General features: G+C 52.7%; 1 protein-coding gene across 1 annotated transcript in view; it reads right to left on the bottom strand.

The window, feature by feature from the left end:
• SHC3 (SHC adaptor protein 3) overlaps positions 1 to 12,047 on the bottom strand; it is a gene marked incomplete at its 5' end in the record, with an annotated part of 96,353 nt that extends 84,306 nt beyond the window's left edge. Inside the window, one exon of the mRNA XM_077759334.1 lies at positions 11,985 to 12,047. Within this exon, the coding sequence (XP_077615460.1) occupies positions 11,985 to 12,047 (63 nt within the window). The remainder of the gene's footprint in view (positions 1 to 11,984) is intronic.
• Position 12,048: the final 1 nt, after the last annotated feature.

Below are 12,048 nucleotides of genomic sequence, written 5' to 3'. Positions count from 1 at the left end.
CGGATCTCGGTCAGGTGCCTGTGTGGATGTCCCCACATATGCGGGTATATGTGCTCACCGATCTGAACGTTTAAGGTTGCATGGTTTACTGCGCACTGATTGCAAAAGTAAAAAATAAAAAAGATCGCTGCTTTTAAGACAGCCCTTGAGATTATTTTTAATGTTCATCTTTTTATGGCAAAAATGTGTGTTCATTATACAAAACTTTGGAAAATACCAAGAGCATCAAAACATTAAAACCATTTATAATCAATCCGCCGGCACAACTTGACATTGTGATAAATGCACTGGGAAGTCGTCTAACAGCTCGGCTCTGTTCTCTGGCTTTTGGGCGGCTGGCAAGCGCTTTACCAATGCCAGCAGCTGCGGCTGCCCCAACCACGTCTGCTCCCACCATCCAGCCGGCTTCCCCCCAAAGCCTCCAAGGCCAGCTGCGATTCCTACCGGGTCATTCACTCCCCTCCAAGACGGGCTGTGCCACCACTGCCATGGCCCCAAAGCAAGGGGCAGGAAGGGCGCTCATCCCTCCGCCTTTCCCGACTCACTGCACCTGCATACCTGCCTTGTGGGGCAGATTCACCTGCGTCAGAAGGCGCCGTGACCGGGGCTGGCATCACGACCCTGTCCTATGACAGAACTCTTCCTTGAATAAAGGCATCCTGACCTCTCCCGCAGAAGGCAGAGGCCGGCCCTGACCCCCGGAGCTCTGGGCACCCGAGCCATACTCCAGGACAAGGACCACAGGCGGCCCGAACGGGAAACACTCATCTGCCACCTGCCAGGCCCGGGGCTGGCCACCCTACAAATGTTCACTTGCTAAGCTGCCCCCGGGTCCCCGCAGACGGCGCTGTGCTCACCCCCACTGTACAGGAGGGACCGGAGGCTCACACGCACCCTGGGGAAGCGGAGGTGAAAGGTGGACCTCTTGCCATGAGCCCCGGGGCACCTGCTGTGGCAGCTGAGCCAGCGCGTGCCTGCACGGCGTGCACGGGGGTGCGTGGGCCGGCGCTGCGGGACAGCCTGAGGGCACAGGCGTGCGCTGAGACAGGCGACCCCCGCCTTCAGCTTTCCTGTTTCTTTTGACCGGTTTCTTTTCAGTCCCCGACAGGACGTCAGCCACCTGCGTACAGCAGACCCTTGCGTCTAAGCTTCCTTCTCCATCTTTCGTCCCCCAGGGAAAATTATATGAACACAAGTGCCATACAGGCTTCCATCAAAGGACCCAGGAAGCCTTTATAAATGCTGGCTGCTGGCGTGTGTCATCCGTCTCACGCACGCCGAGGACGCTGAGTCACAGGGAGGAAGTATGACCGGGGCTCGCTGAAAAGGAAACCACTGTGCTCCACTTCATCTGAAAATCACAGCAGTGCAATTGGCCGCATCTGCTCTTCAAAGCCAAAGGGAAAGAGGGAAGAAATACTCCAGAAATACATGCTGGTATTACAGCTAAAGCCGCGTCACAGCTGATGTGTGAAGGAGGCAAAGCTGACCAGCCCTTTTTATCCGAGCGTGTCCCCATTTACCACCGCTGTCCTCATTCTGACACTGAGCTAGCTGCTGGGTCTTAGAAAATGTGATCTCTCCCCTTGAGCACTGGTTTTCTCACCCTTGCCTCCACAAAATAAATGAAGAGATTATTGGGCAGGATGGCCCCGGAGCGTCCGCTCAGCATCCTCTGTGGGCTGGGGGCCAAGAGCCTTCTTTCCTGCAGACCCACCGGGCCACGGCCCTGGACTCAGTCCGGGGCCTCTGGTGCACTGGACAGCACTGTGTGTGCAGGCCTGGCTTTGCGTCCACTCTGCGCCACAGGCCCTTTGCCCGGAGCTGCCCCCACTCTCTTTGCTCCTAGGAAGCAGCCGTCAGCCGCGTCTGCCCCGGGAAGGCTGAGAACGGGGGGCCAGGCTGGCTTGGAAGACGTCGACAGATCGATCTGTCCAGACAACCCCGTTTCATTCCTGCCAGTGGTGATTTGGGTCTTCTCTCCTTTTATCTTTGCCAGGCTTGCTGGGTTTATCCATCGCATTGATTTTCTTTTTCACAGAATCAGATTTTTGTTTCATTGATTTTTCTCCTATTGACTTTCTGTTTTTCATTTCACTGATTTCTGCCTTTCCCTGTTTTATTTCCTTCCTGCTGCATTCCGTTTATTTTGTTCTTCTTCCCCAGTGTCTTGGGAGAGACGTTTGGATTATTGGTGGGAGACATTTTCTCTTTCTCAGCATAAGCACTCGCTGCCACAGATGCCCTGCTTGCTCTGTCGGCACGCGCAGCACAAACCTTCACGTGTGGTGCCTTCCTCTGTATTCAATTCTGTGTATTGTTCAATCTCCCTTGAAATCTCTCCTTTGTCCTTTGTTATTTTTAGGCCTGTTGCCTAACTTCCAAGTGTTGGGAGATTTCCTGTTGCCTTTCTTTATGAATTCCTAACTTGAATCCATTCTGGATTTTTGACTATTTTAAATTTGCTTGGATGTGTTCTGTGAGTCCAGGTAGGGTCCTGTCTTGTTGGCTGTTCACGGGCACAAAGACACTCTGCTGTGGCTGCACGGAGTAGTCTGTGTGCAACTGCTAGATCCTGTTGTTGACTGTCGCTCAGTTTTGTGTATCCTTGCTGATTTTCTGTGTGGAGCCCATGAACAGTTCGGGCGGGCTGCTGTGACTGTGGGCACGTGCAAGCATTTTTGTACTTGTCTCTGTCCTGAGAATGAGCTCATGTCACACACGCATTGCTACATCATGCTATTCTCACCTGAGAGTTCCTCATGAAAATCTTTTCCAGTCAGCTCTAACAGGACTCAAATTCTCTGTTTTAAATGACTGCATGTTGGGGCACCTGGGTGGCTCAGTTAAGCATCTGACTTCAGCTCAGGTCATGATCTTGCAGTTCATGAGTTCGAGCCCCGTGTCAGGCTCTGTGCTGACAGCTCAGAGCCTGGAGCCTGCTTCAGATTCTGTGTCTCCCTCTCTCTCTGCCCCTCCCCTGCTNTCTGTTACGGGACATTGCGTGATGGGTGGCAGAATTCCCAGAGACAGTTCCTCTGGCTGCTCGATTGCAATTCTGACAGCTGACAGTGGCTGATGGGAGCTCACAGTAATCAGGTGGCCTGCTGTAGGCAGTGGGGGGCAGGGTAGGTGGCAAAGGCGAGACTCCACTGAGCCCTTTAATAATAGGAAGTGTGGCTCGGCCCACAGCAGACGAGCCATAAGGAGAGCCCTACCCCCTTCTGGAGGCAAGGAACAGCTGTGTCTTAGGCAGAGACAGACGAACCCACGGTTTCATGTGCATGTGAACGAAGGTCCGAATTCTCCTCAGGACAGGACAGAACTCTAAAAATAAAATATGCAGCATGCCAAACCTGCCCTGGCATTTCCACTGCTTTCCATACATGAGCCGAGTCTCGCCCACATCACCCACAGCTGGGATGTGAGCGGCTCAGACGCAGGAAATAGCAAGGTCCACTCTGCATACGCAGAGGAAGACACATCAGCTTACAGAAAAGGAGGGGGGGGCGGGCTGTCACCTGGTAAGGAAGGAGGTCAGCTCTGTAAGCACCAGCCATCCCTGAGGGACAGAAGGGGCAGCGTCAGACCATCCCCTCCAGCAAATGGGGAGCATCCCCCCACACATGGCCGCTGATGTCTTGCATCCCTATGACCCAGTCTGGGTGGAACGTCTTCCCCTCCCTGGGCCAACGCCAGGCCCACGGTCCCCTCGGAAGCACTTCTTGCTCTGACTCTCCCTCCTTGAGCGTCCCCCACCCCTGCCTGCACACACGTGGACAGCCTCTGGGGCCCGGGACACACCCCCGCCCTCTGTGAAGCCTTTCCTGCCAGTTCCAGCCCGCTGGCCCCCTCCCCAGGCCGCCAGCACGGGACTGAACACAAAACTTTGTCTTCTAATTTCTTTAGGTTTCTTTTTTTAAATTTCTTTTAATGTTTATTTTTGAGAGAACGAGCATGCGGGAGGGGCAGAGAGAGGGAGACACAGACTCTGAAGCAGGCTCCAGACTCTGAGCCATTAGCATAGAGCCCAATGCGGAACTTGAATCCACAAACCGTGAGATCATGACCTGAGCTGAAGTCTTAGCTTACCTGTTGGAAGCCACCTGGGCACCCCCGACATTTTTAAAATGCAGCACCTTTTCCTGCTCAACGGAATGGTACATTCCTTTTGGAAAATAGCCCAAAACCTCCTTGGAACTGACAATCCCCCTGCAAGGGAAGGCACGGACAGAGCCGCAAAAGTACTCCCTGCACCCACCTCCCCTGCTCTTCTCCTAAGTCGTGGTCTCCAGGGAGGTGGGGACGCATGCATGTGCTCAGGAGTTCAGCGCTCTATGTGGACAGGTCCTGCTGAAACCAGGCGATGCAGTATTTAACCTCCATAACGACCACTCATGGCTCTCATTAAAGCTGCTCGTCTTGGGGCACCTGGGTGGCTCAGTCGGTTGGGCATCCAACTTCGGCTCAGGTCATGATCTCATGGTTTGAGCCCCGCATCGGGCTCTGTGCTGACAGCTCAGAGCCTGGAGCCTGTCTCAGATTCTGTGTCTCCCTCGCTCTCTGACCCTCCCCTGCTCACGCTGTCTCTATTTCTCTCTCAAAAATAAATAAAACATTAAAAAAAACAAAAAAGCTGCTCCTCTTACCAAACCCAGCGGTAATTAGCTTTTAAGAGAAGTCGCGGGTCTGCTAATAACACTTCCCATCCACCGAGCAGCTCTTGCAGACCCGGGGCGGGCCATGCCAGACGTGCCCGTTCACAGGAGGAATAGTTATCAAGGAATTTTTTAACAGAACGGAGTCCAGAATGTGCCTGTTTGGAGTTACATTCTTAATAGCCAATGACGTGTAAATAGGCCCCAGGTCACCCTCCTGACCGTCTGCTCTGACCGTCCTGACCCTCCTGACCTTTTCTTCTGTCTCGTTCTGCAGCGGCCCACGGTCACCTGTCCGCCATCTCTGTTGTTACCTGCAGATCATGGGCTCTGTCCCAGGGGGACCCAGGGAAGAACTGGCGGCTCACCATCCCCGCAGCCATGGCTGTTGGCCTTGCCACACACCGAACCCCTAAGGAGTGACTTCCCTGACAGCAGATACCATCCGACTTCTCTGGGTCCTCAGGGGCCCCAGTGGTGGGCTCGTGCTGCGGATGCACAGCCCCAGGGCCCTCGTGGAGAGATCCTTAGCCTGAGTCCTGAAGACTGTCAGACCATCATCAGAATAAAGGCCAAGACGGTGGAAAGAAGGGCCCAGATGGGGAGAACTAAGCGAAGGTCAGTGGGGCCGCTGGTTTTGGGGGAAACGAGCAGTTTCTGCGGCTGCAGTTTTGGGGCCTGGGGTGCAGGTGACGAGCTCCAGGGCTGGAGGGGCCAGATCCGAACGTGTGCGCCCTCCCGAGGCGCCGGGCGGGCCTCTGTAAGCAATTCTGGCAGCTGAGTGCACTCAGCCGGGAAGCAAGACACGTAGGTTACAAAGGTGATTCACCACATTTAACAGAAAAGGGGTGAAAAAATATATTTGCCTCCCTAGATGCCAAAAAAACCCTGGAAAAAATACAACAACCATTTCAGATTTTATTTTTGAAAGCTAGGAGTATAGGAGATATTTCTTAAAGGGGGTTCCAGCAGCCCTGGGGTGGGGGAGGCACAGACCAGGCTTTCCCGGCCCCTGTCCCGGCCCCGGTCGGGGAGACACAGGACGTTGGTGGTGATTCTGCCTCAGCTGGAAGTTGGTACTTCCCGCACGTGCGGAACCGGAGCAAGGTGTGAGGCTAGCGGTACAGGTGCACACACCCCACGGGCGACCCCCAGCCCTGTGCTTAAGCCCCCCCCAGAAAGATATTCCTTATCCACTGCATACTGTAGAGTGTTTACACTGAAATTCAAATGTTTCTTTCCGTTCTTCCCTCAGGAAGTACGCACAACCAGTCATTTCCCTCCATTTAAGCTGAAACCATCGGACTTCTGAATTAGATCATTCTACCTGACTTCATGGGCCCCTGCTGATTTTCATCTAAACTGCTGAGTCCTCACCGTACTTCCTGTGAACCCGCCAGGCCTCCGGGAGCGGCGCCCTGGGGCCTGGCCTNGCGGGGATGGGTCCGCAGGACAGCAGCCGCTTCCCCGGAGGCCGGGACTCCACATGGCGAGGCCCACCCGCCACACATGCCCTCTGCCTCCTGCGCGGCCACAGGGAGGGTCTGCAGCCCCAGCGCTGAGGAGCCCCAGCCTCCAAGACCCACCCGGGCCGCGTCCCCGCGCGGAGGCAGTGAGTCCAGCGAGGCTGTGGGCGCCATGCGCCCTGGGGACAAGCTCCTGGCTGGAAAGGAGGGCCCGCACGCTCCCCCTGCCTCTTGCCCCAGATCCTCCGTTCCCAGACCTGTGTGCACATAACCCGTGTCTCCTTTCCTCACAAAGAAGACACACGCAGGGATGAACGGCAGTGGGGACATGGGGAAGACCAAGGCCACTCCTTATAGGACTACAGTGAGCAACAGCTCATCTTTTCCCGGAATCATTTTCTGTTAGACCTGAATATAAAACAATGAATGAGGGAATCAGGTATTTCTGGAAATATGACATTTACTTTTTCTTTTTTAAAAAAATTTTTATTGTGTTTTATTTATTTCTGAGAGAGAGAGAGACAGCATGAGCAGGGGAGGGTCAGAGAGAGAGGGAGACACAGAATCTGAAGCAGCTCCAGGCTCTGAGCTGTCAGCACAGAGCCCGACGCGGGGCTCGAACCCACAAACCATGAGATGATGACCTGAGCCGAAGTTGGACGCTTAACCAACTGAGCCACCCAGGCACCCCGACATTTACTGTTTTCTAACAAGAAAGAAAACAGCCCCTGTTCCAAAGTCATCACAAGCTGTCTAATGTATGTGTGTGTGTGTGTGTGGTGTGTGTGGTGTGTGTATGTAAATGGTGTGTGGTGTGTATGTGTATGGTGTGTGGCGTGAGTGTGGTGTAGGCTGTGCGTATGTGTGTGTATAGTGTGTGTGGTGTATGATGGACACATATGTAACACATTTCCTATACTTGTGTCACATAAAAAGAGATGATACAACTTGTAAATTAAACTAATAATTTTGTTTCTTGATCTCAAAAGAATCTCTTAAACTTTTTCAAACTACTTGGATGATATTTACACGGAAGCCACATATAATGAAATTTTCAACAAATTTTTAAAAATATCAACTTTCAAGTTTCTACTGCGCATCAGATGACAATTTCTTAATCCAGAATTAAAGCAAAATCTGATCCACCGCACGGCGATGCTGCGCCACGGCCACGCTGAAGGGGCTCTGTGATGCCCTGCTCCCGATGTCAAGGGAAGAGCACTGAGACACACAAGATCTGAGGTACTGTTTAATGTTTTTAAAATACTTATTTATGTTGGAGGAGAGCGCAAGCAGGGGAGGGACAGACAGAGGACAGGGGATCTGAAGCGGGCTCTGCGCTGACAAGCTGACAGCAGGGAGCCGGATGCGGGGCTCGAACCCACAAACTGTGAGATCATGACCTGAGCTAAAGTTGGATGCTCAACCACCTGAGACCCCCAGGCGTCCCAGATTTAAGGTGTTTTTGTAGACACTGAGGCAAGTGGAAAAAACACCAGTTTAGAGTAAGATTCAGAGTAAGTGCGGTTTCTAAAGACCATCGATGAGGAGCAACAGAACATTTATAAATAAAACTAATCATTTTTTCCGATGATAAATATTATCGGATTCACAAGTGGGAGAAACAAAATAATTTTTAAAACAGAGCTCTTGTGAAAACAAGGTTTCATTCCAAACAAGCACAGCCCCGCAAGGAGAAAAGTCAGTAGCTCTTGGGCTGTTAGACTCTCCTGTAAATAGCCTGTAACTCGGACTGTCAGGAAGAGCAGACGGGACTCTGTGGGTGCTGGAGGGACGCGGCACACAATTCCTGTCTTGAGTGTTGAGGTGAGCCCCCAAAGTGAGCTCCTCACCTGGGCCCACAGTCCTTGCCGGGGGCACTGGGGGCGGTCCTAAATCCACCTACTTCTTTCCCTGTTTTGAGTCTGCAGTGTAATGTGCTGTAAGGAGAGCCTGTCCCTTGAGGACCCTGGGAGTGCCGTTAGCCCACACGGTGCGGCACCCCTCGGGCAGGGTCGGGCTAACCTCCGGGCTGCGCTGGCCTCAGACGGCTCCTCTACGGTGGCCTGCACTCTCCTTAGCGACACACCCCCTCATGCACACTGATGCAGCCGCTCTGGAAAACAGTGTGGAGGTTCTGCAAAAAACGAAAAATAGAACTATCCTATGACCCAGCAATTGCACTTACAGGTATTTATCCAGGGGATGCAGGTGTGCTGTTTCGAAGGGGCACACGCAATCCAATGTTTATAGCAGTGCTATCAACAACAGCCAAGCTATGGAGAGAGCCCAAATGCCCATGAACCGATGAATGGATAAAGATGTGGTATGTATACGCAGTGGAATATTACTTGGCAATGAAAAAGAATGAAATGTGGCCATTTGCAACAACGTGGATGGAACTGGAGGGTATTTTGCCAAGTGAAATAAGTCAGTCAGAGAGAGACAAATCTATGATTTCACTCATATATGGAATTCAAGACATAAAACAGATGAACATAAGGGAGAGGAAGGAAAAATAAGACAAAAACAGGGAGGCAAACCATAAGAGACTCCTTAATACAGAGAACAAATTGAGGGTTGATGGGGGTGGGGGTGAGGGGCATTAAGGAGGGCACCTGTTGGGATGCGCACCGGGTGTCATATGTAAAGGATGAGTCACTGGGTTCTACTCCTGAAGCCAAGACTGCACTGTGTGTTAACTAATTTGAATTTAAAAAAAAAGAACCGACACCCCCACACCCCCATTCATGCCTCTCTCTCCTTCCCAAGCTGCTCACCCTGCGGGCTTGTGCCTGGAGCACCGAACATCGCCTGCGAACCTGCCGACACGGGCGGCGCCGCCACGCGCACTCCGGCGAAGCCGGCTTGGACTTTTGGGCCAGAGAATTTTAAGGTGAGCAGCAGAGTAAGTAATACTTACTTTCTATCAGCCTCTTCCGTCCAAATATAAAGTCATTTTAAAGTGGAATTGTAATGAAACTATTCATTGTTCTTTGATGGTGTGTGACCGAAAGAGAAAGCCAAGGGCTGGGCCCCCTGAGGCGGGTACGCGGCACACCGCCCGAGGCCTCCCACCACCGCTGTAATTCCAGACCCGGGGGCTGCGAGCGCAGGAGCCTCCCTACTGTGTGGCCGCGTGTGCAGGGCTGACTCAACAGGCTGAGCCCCGAACGCTCCTGTTACTCAGGAGCCTTCTCCGTCTTCAAATCCCATACCCTTCATTAATTAACATTACAGCCTGCTGGTCACACACTTTGCTGTTTCCTAGGTGAGCCAAACACAGCGGGCTCCTGCCCCTCCAGGCCCTCCTCCCAGGTAACCAGATGGAGTTGAAAGATTTTTAAATAACAAACCTTGTATATGACATTATCAGGTGTCATGGCGGGTGTCTCTAAAAGGGGGCAAAACCAATCATTACAGGAGAACTATATTATCCTGTAATGTCCTATATTATATCCTGTAATATAACCATTACAGCAAACGAATTTTCCAGAACTTAGAAAAACTTGGGGGGGGTCCTTAATTTAGAAGTAAATTTAAATCGGGGTTCTTGGGTGGCTCAATTGCTTGGGCGTCTGACTTTGGCTCCGCTCATGATCTCAAGATCCATGGGTTCGAGCCCTGCGTCAAACTCTTGCTGACAGCTCAGAGCCTGAAGGCTGCTTCGGGTTCTGTGTCTCCCTCTCTCTCTGACCCTCCCCTACTTGCCCTCTGTCTCTCTCTCGCTCAAAAATAAATAAACATTAAAAAAAAAATAAAGAAGTAAATTTAAATCAAACAGAATAATTAGTTCTTCCCCAAACCCGCAGCTTTTAGATTTACAAGCAACGCATAGTCATATAAGAGACTCTCTTTCTCTCTACCCGAGAGACTTCTTGTGAAGCCAAGAAACTGATAAAAACTATTCACAAATCCGCAAACGATATCACGTTAAGATTTTCTTTTCAGTCTTGTGATTTTTCAAGAAAATAAGTCCATGAGGTTCAACAAAGCAGCACGGGCAACGAGGAAGTGCACACCAACAGAGGGCCACGTGACAACGTGAGTCAAACGCGTGTGCGAGAAACCGTCCTTAGCGTCTGACCTCCTTGCTGTGCGGTTCCACACTTCCCCGGGGAAGCCTGAGCTGATGTTCACACGACCACTGTTCTCAGCCAGGGGCGAAGCAGGGCTGAGTTCCACCAGAAGCAGGGCTGCTTCTGGTGAAGCAGCAGGCACCACCAAGCGCTGGGTGCCCCCAGGGCACTGCCGCCATTTACTGGAGGCACAGTAAAGTGACTCCCCCCCAGACCCAGAGGCTGGGGCAGCCCAGCCTTCTGCCCCTCTAAGCTCAGCTGCTGCTGGAAATGCCACGGCCTTATGTCCGCAGGACGGCCCGGCGGGGCTGCCCTCCTGGGCTGTGCTCATCTGAGTCCAGCCACGACTGACCCTTAGACCTGGACGTCCGCCGTCATTCTCCACAAAGCAAGAGCAAAGCCCTAAGCGAAGGGAATGATCTTTTTTTAAAGGAGAACTTTAAAGACCTAAGTTTGAGAATTCTCCCTCCATTTCAAAACTGCCTTCTGTGTTCCACACGATAGGTACAGAAAGCTCTCCCAAGGTCTGTCTATTTTAAACATAGGCTTTTTTTTGGTTTTTGTTTTTTAGATAGCAATTATATGAGCACACTAGAAGTAATATTCTCCAGAGCCGCTATTTCACCTCAACGTGGTCAGGGTTTTTTGTTTTGTTTTGTTTTTCTTTTTGCTTTGGCTCCTGGTTATATAATTTAAAGACAGACTACAGGAAGAATCACTGTCCTTTATCATAAACGCAAGCAGACGTGCATTAAGTTATGCCGATCGGCGCCTCTCCTGTAAACCATTAATTCATTTTTCAGATGGTAAGATTTAGATTTAAAAACAGCCTCAAGGGGACGAGAGGGCTCCATTTTTGACACCGGAGATAACATTCCTTTGTCAGTACTTTTTAGACAGTTAACCACAGTCCACAGTTAACTGCTTCCTTTACTATTTTGGTTCCCAAACTGCCGAGATACAACACTTTCCCTGAAGCTGTGTCTGCTGGATTGTGAAACTGAATCTGCAGCCAAGTATGTGCAAGCCAGACACCCAGTGGGGCACTCGGTGTGCTTGACAACACCGGGGAGACAGTGTGTGGCTCTTTTCAAACAAGCAGCCATGTGTCGGAGTGGCCTGCCTGCTCAGCCCTTCCCCCAGCCGGCGGTGGCGGCCCAGCTGCAGAGCCCGGTGACGCTCACCACCACCGTCCAACAGGCTGGAGGACCGGAGCCAACCGACAGGTGCAGGCTGTCTGTTCTAAACATCATAAAATATTTGTATAAAGGAGGAATTTTATGGACCACATTGGGCACGACTGGGTAATTCTTTGTGCTGAAGGAAAAATCTGGAGCCGGCAGCTCCAGGGCCCACGCTCAGCCCCCTTTGGCCTATTTAGAAGGAAGACGACAGCCCCAGGGAAAAGCGGTCCCACGTTCTCCCCTGCTGCTGTGACCCAGAGCCCTCGGGTGCGGAAGGCGAGGCGGCAGCAGGAGGCCCTGGCTGGGGAAGAAAGTCCAGGCGGCTTACGTAAAGCAAGCCGGCGCCTGGCCTGCGCAGCCGGGAGCCGCGGGAGCCACAGCGCGCAGCCGGCCTCGGGGCAGACGCGGCAGAAGTAGTGCCGCCGCCCGCGCCTCCCAGCGCAGGGAGGGGGCTCTCCCCGGCGCGCTCACTGCACGGGCCCGATGCCCACGTCCCGGGGACAGGGGCCGTGCCCGCGGGGCGCCGCGAGTGGGCAGAGGTGCAGCCCCGAGGAGAGAGAGCAGGCCACCCACCCCGCGGCCCGCGCCCGCACCCACCTTGACGACGTAGGTGACTCCGGCCCCCAGCACCTGGTCGCTGGCGTGCGGGGCGCGCGGCGGC

Source organism: Crocuta crocuta, unplaced genomic scaffold, assembly GCF_008692635.1.
Source record: "Crocuta crocuta isolate KB4526 unplaced genomic scaffold, BGI_CrCroc_1.0 scaffold41, whole genome shotgun sequence".
NCBI lineage: Eukaryota > Metazoa > Chordata > Mammalia > Carnivora > Hyaenidae > Crocuta > Crocuta crocuta.
This window is presented reverse-complemented; position numbering and strand designations above follow the sequence as displayed.